Source organism: Azolla caroliniana, unplaced genomic scaffold, assembly GCF_043228905.1.
Source record: "Azolla caroliniana isolate FFs.n. ecotype wild unplaced genomic scaffold, voAzoCaro1.0.p SCAF_14, whole genome shotgun sequence".
In the NCBI taxonomy this organism is placed as follows: Eukaryota; Viridiplantae; Streptophyta; class Polypodiopsida; order Salviniales; family Salviniaceae; genus Azolla; species Azolla caroliniana.
Window position 1 is genome coordinate 5,586,111 of NW_028230449.1, and position 8,537 is coordinate 5,594,647.

Genomic DNA, 8,537 nt, shown 5'->3' on the forward strand with positions numbered 1-8,537 from the left:
AACCCCCTTCCCCAGCAAACAAACCAACATTGCAATGTGTTCCGTCTCAATATTGACTACTTCATGGCAAAACACAATGCAACTGACAACCTAGAATCCCATGCATAAATATACAATTTAATCACAATCTCTAGTGGGAGTATGGCATTGTTGACAAAGCAACGTCTTTAGATGTACAATTTCATTGCATGTCTTGATCAAAGATGGCGCAACCTAATTTCTGTTACTTTATTTTGCAACATTCACAAGTTAAGGAGATTGAATATACACGATCATAATCATAATTTTTAAAATGAAGGAAGATTGCACATTCAATCATTATCACTAAAACCGTTATGACTACAAACAAAGTACGGGGCGAGGTTAGAGGCACACACACTCACCCACCCTCTAATAATAGTGGGGTTCACCCTAGATTGATTGTGTACATACATATACATATGTATAGGAGGGGGAATGGGATGGTTAGTTAGTAAGGAAGCAATGTGCGTATCATCATAGTGAGAATAAATACAATGAACAGCATTGTGAAAGATTAGATTAGAATTGTCCCACATACAAAGGCAACAAAGCGAGTTGTCTATAAAAGGAAGGCGCTTAGTGATGCTAGAACATACTTACCTAGGCGGGGTCTATCGGTGATCAGCAAGGCCGATGGCTTAGAGCTGGCGCCTCCATTGCACTATCGGAGGGGCTGTTTGCTCTAGCATCTCATTCTGATAATTCTCCAGCTTTCCATAAAACCCCCAATTCATTGATCAAAATGCAAAAAAGAAATGGGATAAGGGGGGGAGTATCAACATAGTGAAACAACCAACAAATAAGAAAGATTCCTATCAAGTTATAGATAAAAATAATCCCAGAATAACCATTCGTTGGAAATACGGACATAATGGTGGTTTTATTAAGATAGGTTTACAGGGCTTTTGCATCAACTAACAACATTGTTCAAAAAACTGACAAGCATTTCAAGTTTCTCAACAAAGAAGCCAAGTTACAAATTGCACGGATGCAACACACGCATGCACACACATTCACCCAAGTACATCCATCCCAAGGGTAAGACCATTATTATCCTGGATAAATAAATAAATAATAATATTGCAAAAGCCGAGGTCGACATCTATAACACCTATAACGCAGTGAGCAATCCATACATCTCTCATCCTCCAACTTTGGATTTGAAAAATTAAACTAATGAAAATCTGCTTGTTATGATGCATCCGTATGTACATCCTCCACTTCAGAATTGAAAACAAAGCTGGGGAATGTTGTTGTTATATCCCTACAAAACATACTCATCCAATAATGAAATTGTTTCTAGTCTCAGGATCCAATTCGCGAAATTGAAATACAGTTGAAAAGATGTGATGTGCGATTATTACTTCAGATAAGGCAGGGTCATTATCTTCGTAACAGATGGATTGCGGCATGCAAAATTCCTCCATTCATCGATATCTATCTTCCCATCCCTATTCATATCTGCTTCAGTAAAGGTCTGAAACACACATAAAATTAAATTTTTTGTCATGATTTTCTGAATTAGTTTCCATGGGATCCAATAACAGGACAGTAAATTTTTAGCACGCTTTTCCAAAGAGCATGAATATTACTTTATCCAAGATTGTTTCGGTCACTTCATCAGATAGCCTCATTTCTGATTCTGCCAACAATGCATCCAGCATCATTTTCACCTAAGACAACATTTTCGAAAGATTCAGAAGAATTCTCATATAAGTTATGCCACACAATCCTAGCTTACTTTCATGTCGTACATATACCTTTATAAGACCAGGATATTGGGTGCATGTGTCAGCAAATGAAAGAGAAAGAGAGCAGGAGAAAAAAGAAAGAAAAAGATACATAAACGTCTAAAAAACCATAATGGTCTCTAAGGCCTATAGGATCAGAATTCCTCATGTTAGCTTGTCAATATAAGTAACAAAAGATAAAATGTCATTCTACTCTCGCTTTTCCTAAAATAAATTAAGAGATGGAACTTACGGCTTTCACCAACTTCCAAGGGAACAATATAAATATAAATATATATATATAAGAGAAGCATGCAGATGTATACACAATGGGAAGTCCATCTTAAGGGGCTTAAATTTCATGAACTCCTTCCACACAGTGTAGCCTAGATAGTAACTCACCATGAACACCTGCTATCAAGTTCCATGACCATGTAAAACAAATTATTATATCAGCACTCATATGAAGTAATTCTGGATAAACCAACCAATGCACAGTTCTTATTGTCTCTAAAGAGATTGGTAGATAAAAGCAAAGAAGAAGCGTAGCACAAAAGTCAAAATCCAACTATACAATTTTGACTTTCAGTGTCACATGGTACATTACCCTCTTCCCATTCATTACATGTCGCTTCAAGTAGCATTCAATTCTACAGGCAAAATCTAGAACATTTTAGCAAATGTAGAAACCCACATATTGTGGAAGAACTTGTATTGGTTCTTTTTCCAACCTTTTTTCCATGTGATGTGTCCATGTATATGTCGTGATCATTTGTCAGGATAGTAAGTTAAGAAACCTAGGATCCAGTTATTTTCCGGAGAATTAAATCTCACAGAAACTTTAACTTTATCTCTGAAACAAATGATTACACACCAGTATGGAGGAAAAAAAGCATGCAAAATAAACAACAGAAGACTATATATTGTGATTTGGCTTTATGTTTACATTAGTATACCGCTGAAGCTCCTAAATATAAGCTTTTGCTTAAAACAGAAGGCACATATGGTGCAACTAGAATGAGGGCTCGCCCAAAATCATAGTACACTAAAGTTATTTAACATTCAAAATAATATACCATATGGCAAACAGCAGAAGCTGTCATAAAGTATATATAGTAGATCTTCCTATATTTTTTATGTTGGATACAAGAAAGGCAAAAATAGCACGTTGTAAGGGAAAAGAGAAAAACAGGCTCCATTGGCAACTACAGATGGAACAAAATTCTAAAGGGGAAACAAATTAAGATTTTACAAACTATACACGGTTAATACCAAGCACCATCTGAAATCACCACTTGTTTAAATTTAGCAACACCATTGGAAAGTATTGTCTGCTTTGTAGCTTAGTATTTTCACATATATTTACAAAATTCACACATATTTATGGAGATATGATAAAGGTCACCTCTTCTCGTTCAATGAATCCAGTGTTTCTCAGGTCATAAAGCTTAAAAGCAACTGCAATGAATAAAATCCATCATATTTAAGAAACCAAAAAAGTGAACAAGAAGCATTTATCCGTGGGATTTTTCTCTTACAGTCAATTTTGTCTTCTGCTGGTGCATGTGGATGGAATACACTTAATGACCTCACAAATTCACCAAACTCTATAACTCCATTTTTCTTGAAATCGAACACATCGAAGACCTACACATTCAAAAAAACTCAATCAGAACATGCCAGAAAGCTTTATGGCCAGTTTAACACTGATAAAAAACCATGCTTTACTTATTTCAATAAAAATTTCAGCAAAAGTATTTTCTCTCAATAGGACAAATTCTGCAACTAGATAGTACAGAAATGTTTTGTCACAATAACCATTGAGAATAAAATATCATAGTTACAAAAACCCTTGGGAGTTTCTCAGAATCCATAGCTTGTATGGGGTTCCTTTGTCCCATATGCTTATCTCTTAGAGGTTCAACCTATAACCCTATGTCTCCTTTTGAATCTCTTATTTCTCGCCTTCTCGGAATCTAGTACTATCACATAGCTTTGGGGTGATCCAGAAGTTATTGTGCCTTGCGAACTCAATCGTGACCTTTCCTTCATCAGAGCTTCACCTCAAGAAGAATCGACTACTTCATGAGCAGATGCGATGGTATCCACACAGCATCCATGCTTACTAAAACTTTACATAAGTAAGCATCTACCATATTTCTAACACTTCTCTAGTGAATTATTGTCACACAATTCAATCAGAAGCCAAGAAAAGAGGTCGGTCCTTCAAACAGCATACATACATGCTAAAAGATATAATACAGAACATAATTGTTGAAAAATACATTGAAAGATACCCTGTCTGCAAAGAGATTTTCTTTTTTGCTATTTTTGAACAATGCAAGTTGAAACTCCTCCTGAGAAATTAAACCAAATGAAAATCAGTAGTTTAGTTATAAATATGTGAATCTATAGATGCAAGAGACTCGATCAGTACCTTGTGTATCAAGCCGTCATCTATGACAGAACTGCTAATCTTCTTGAAAAGTTCATATAAGGCCTCCACTTCACTCACACTGACTATGGACAGCAGAAAATACATATAAAGTTTTACTCGGGAGTTGCGACAAATCACAACACATACACAAACCATAGCATATCACAGTGGAAACAAGAAAAACATCAACGTATCCTACAAAGTTCTGGGTTGCTAGGTCCAGTCTTAGAAGTGAGAAGCTCATCTCCATAATTTTCCTTTTCCATTTAGTGTGTAATAGTTTTGCTTAGATAACTTCGTGTTAGTCGTTATTTCCTTCTTTTGTTTACCTAATTAGTGATTTTTTAAGCTCTCCCCAATATTCAAAAATGTTTGGTGGCTTTTTTGCCACTTATGATATCAAAGGAACTTTGTGATATTTTGTTAGCAAACGACCCATACAAAAGCTAATTTTAGTAAGAATTTTTTTAAAACTGATTTAACTTGATAATACCTAGATAAGGCATAGTTCAGAGTACTAAATAAGAAAGTGCTGTCCAACTCCGATTCAGGATAGCAATCAATTAGATATTACCAACATGTACAAGATGCTTAACATCCAAGAAGCATTGTTGAAGCTCAATATCAAATGTGAAACTTCAAGAAGGATTGGGTTCAATTTCAACCTCCACCTGCTTCGGGTAAGTGGTGTGAGACAAAAGTAGATATCACAAGCGTCTATAGTAAGTATTGCCAAGAGGTTAAATCATTGACAAATATTTATTAGGTAAGCATGGTTGACTAATGAGCTGATCTTTAAAACCCAAGAGTATATTTTGCTAACACAAACTAATTGTAGTAAATATGAGGGAACCATTTAATTAACTAAAGATGGATGATTTTAACGTAAGACCCAGAGTTCAGTGTGTTGAACGAGTAAGTTCACTCCCAGCCCCAAATCAGGGTAATGACCCATGGGATTCTGATAATAAGCGTAATCTGTTTCAAAAAGTAGCATTGCTGAACCTCAATATCTAATGTAAAACTTCAAGATTATCAGATTCAACCTCCACCTCCTTTACAGAAGTAGTTTCCCAATTAATTGATCAAGCATCAGTGTCACCATGCACACATGAAATGTGTGAGTTTCAAATGATGCACATGCATGTGACCGACATGAAGGTTAGAGAATGACCACTGCTTACCTACATGAGGTTTATATTGTTACAGGAGTGTCACATGCCATGCATTTTGACAGAATAAAGGTTAAAGAATCACAGTGGTTTGCTTACATGAAGTCGCTTCTGCAAGATCCGCAGGGTTCTCATATCCCGGAGGTGGCTTCTTGGTGATTTTAGATGTGAAGCAGCCCATGTAAAGTAGCTCAACATCCAAAGGAAACAAGACTCCTGCCAAACTGCATTCAAGTTCAATGAGTGATACAACTTACACGACATTCCTATCCTTTCAAAACAACGGACACTGCATACTATGGCAGCAAATTAAACACTCCGAGACCATATATTTTAGTAGCCGACAAAGTGAACACGTATCGCAGAGAAAAACTCCCATGTTTTTCCAGAACAAAAGAAGCATAATATGAATTTGTACAAGAAAAAAGTTACAGCTAAACAAAACTTCAATCCACATCTGCACTTTGCAAGTCTAATATACCAACACAGTGTAGAGAAGAGATTGCTCAACTACAATGGCATCGAAGCAAAGTTTAATCATGTAAAAGCATACCCTTAGACAATAAGGTTTACATACAAGAATAAACAATCATAATGAAGCCAGCAACGAAATATTTTTTGCTTATGACAATTAAACGTATCTGGATAATAAATTTGAGAAAAAGGTTACCCAAAATGGGCACACTAAATAACACTTAAGAAATGAAAGAGATCAAATTCTCCACTCTCTGCCCCTAGAAATTAGAATAAGACATAGATTATCAAGGAATAAGGCTCCAACAGAATATAAATTCAACAAACTCTCTCTTTTGATATAGGGGAGGCCCCACGCTCCATCTATTCAGAAGGGAAACATAGTCATTCTCAATTATGAGACCGTGGATGAAAAGTTTGAAGTTCTTCAACAAGAAAAGTTGCTATGCTGATGTAGTATTGGATTAAGCTTTTGATAGCAGACGGGTTCACACCAAGAGGTAAAGCAATACATAAATAGTTATCTTAAACTTGAGTTATTTGTGGATATTATATGTAACATTATGTCCCCTTTATACATATAGGGATAGCATTTGGATATTCTGATTTAGTTTGGAGAATTTTCATTTGCAGAAGAAGCAATGGAATAATTCGTACAGGCTGAGTGATGATGGATGAAAGTACAGAACAGAACTAGAATGAATGAATTTTCAAACAAACGGATTTAGAATGAACGAAAGAAAGAAAGAAATTACTAAAAGATCGAGAAAATGCTTCCTCTGAAACGAGAAAAAAGGAAAGATAAGGAGATCTAATAAATGAAGAAATACCTGGTTCGATAGGAGGATATCAGATGAAGTGTGGTGGTGTGGAGTGGTGGCGCAGATCAATCGTGATGGAATTAGCAATGTCTGCTTAAAGAGTTATAGAAAGTGATGAGACGAAGAAGAAGAAGAAGACACTGTTAATTTGTGAGAAGAAATTGACGAGTGATACTTGGATTCGTGATCTCCGCTCGAGATCTTCTCTAAAGGAGGAGAAGATGATGAAAGAAAGAAGGAAATAGAAAGAAGAAGATGCGATCGATCACAATCTCTTCCTGGTTAATCCAACATTATTCAGTTTTAATTTTCTTTTCTTTCTATTTAAGAGGCATCGCCATCTTCATGCCTTCAAGAAAGAAGCCCAAGACGACAAGAGGTTTATGAAGAAATTAAAGCGACAGAGATAACGACACCAAAAAAAAAAAAATCTCTTTCTTTCAAGTCACAAGCAGCCGTCGATGGTGATTTCAGAAGATGAAGATGAAGATGAAGATGAAGATGAAAACAAGAGAGTTTCGTGAAGCACGATTGAATAGCGATGGCAATAACAAATCTAGATATGTATATCTCTTGTTCTTTTTGGATGGAATCACGCATTCCCCATCGCTGCCATGTTACAGATGCGATGAAGAAGAAGAAAAGAAAAAAGACGCAGAGCTTTGTGAATGGTGAGAGAGAGAGAGAGAGAGAGAGAGAGATCCTGTGGCTGATACTAACAAACGACGGAGGATCTCTTCTTACTTCTTCTTTTTTCTTTTTCTTTTTAATCAAAAGCAGGCATCGCCATCACCGAGATGGTTACAGAAAGCAGATAAAATGCGTACTTCCTCTTCTTTTTCGTTATTCTAATAATAAGAAGAAGAAGCAGCAGCAGCAGCAGGATGCGTCGACATCGCTGAGAATAAATAATAACATATCAATTAATCAGAAAACCTAAGGTCGTCATGGCCCACCTCCACCATCGCTCACTCACTCACTGTGTTTGTTTTGTCAGAGGAAACGAGAGACAGAGACAGGAGAGAGAGAGAGAGAGAGAGAGAGAGAAAGTAGCTTTCTTTCTTTCTAAGTTCTTCTTCTTCTTCTTCCTCCTCCTCCTCCTCCTCCTCCTCTGTTTTCTGCCTCTAATTTCTGAAATCTATGTATTGTGTATTGTATTGTATGTATGTATATGGTATGTATACAGTATATACATACATCTATTGTATTCTTATTGTATCGTAGTACCACATATCATTACATATGTATTGTATGTACATATGTATGCCTTCTATATGTTGTGTAGTGTCCTGCAATGTATTGTATTGTATTGTATTTGTATCGTATTGCATGTACGTACATACAGTGTATAGATGTATGTGCATATGTATGTATGTATGCATGTTATGATATGTATGTCTGTATGTGTGTGTGTGCATATGTGTGTGTGCGTGTGCATATGTATGTATGTACATATTGTAGTGCAAGGTGGTGTAGTGTACTGAGTGTATTCTAGGGATCAACAACAGCTCGGCTCAAGCCTAAACCGTTTAACTAACCGGTTTAAAACGGCTTCTCGGCTCGGCTCGGTTTGGGCTTGAGCCTACCTAAACGGTTTGAGCTCGCCTCGGCTTGGCTTGAGCCTTGCCAAACCGACTCAAACCAATTAAGCCGTTTATGTTATTTAAGAATTAAGGTTTAGAAAGCTAGAAATTAGACAGTTAGAAGTTAGACGTTAGAACTTGAAAGTTGATAGAGAGACATGAAGCCATAGGCAACAGATTGTTGGGTGACAGGAGAGGGAGGGACAGAGAGGGACAGGGAGCCTAACAAGGGATTCGTGGATGTCAACTGACAAATCATAGTAGTCTATGGAGAGGGAGTAGTGGAGTTGGGAAGTAGA

The 8,537-nt window shown here is 36.6% G+C and overlaps 1 protein-coding gene across 2 annotated transcripts; it reads right to left on the reverse strand.

Annotated features, from left to right (window-relative positions):
• Positions 1 to 805: 805 nt before the first annotated feature.
• Positions 806 to 6,861, reverse strand: LOC147855353 (calcineurin B-like protein 1). 2 transcript variants are annotated; one of them, XM_087330317.1, is made up of 9 exons: positions 6,665 to 6,857; positions 5,460 to 5,576; positions 4,189 to 4,271; positions 4,049 to 4,108; positions 3,290 to 3,398; positions 3,157 to 3,209; positions 1,614 to 1,694; positions 1,386 to 1,498; positions 806 to 1,285 (listed from the first exon to the last, which is right to left on the reverse strand). In XM_087330317.1, exons 2-9 carry the CDS (start codon positions 5,539 to 5,541, stop codon positions 1,213 to 1,215), a joined length of 654 nt encoding a protein of 217 aa, XP_087186443.1. In that variant the 5' UTR covers positions 5,542 to 5,576; positions 6,665 to 6,857; the 3' UTR covers positions 806 to 1,212. The 2 variants fall into 2 exon arrangements, with proteins under 2 accessions (XP_087186443.1, XP_087186445.1); XM_087330319.1 differs by lacking the exon at positions 806 to 1,285 and having other exon boundaries at positions 1,382 to 1,498; positions 6,665 to 6,861.
• Positions 6,862 to 8,537: the final 1,676 nt, after the last annotated feature.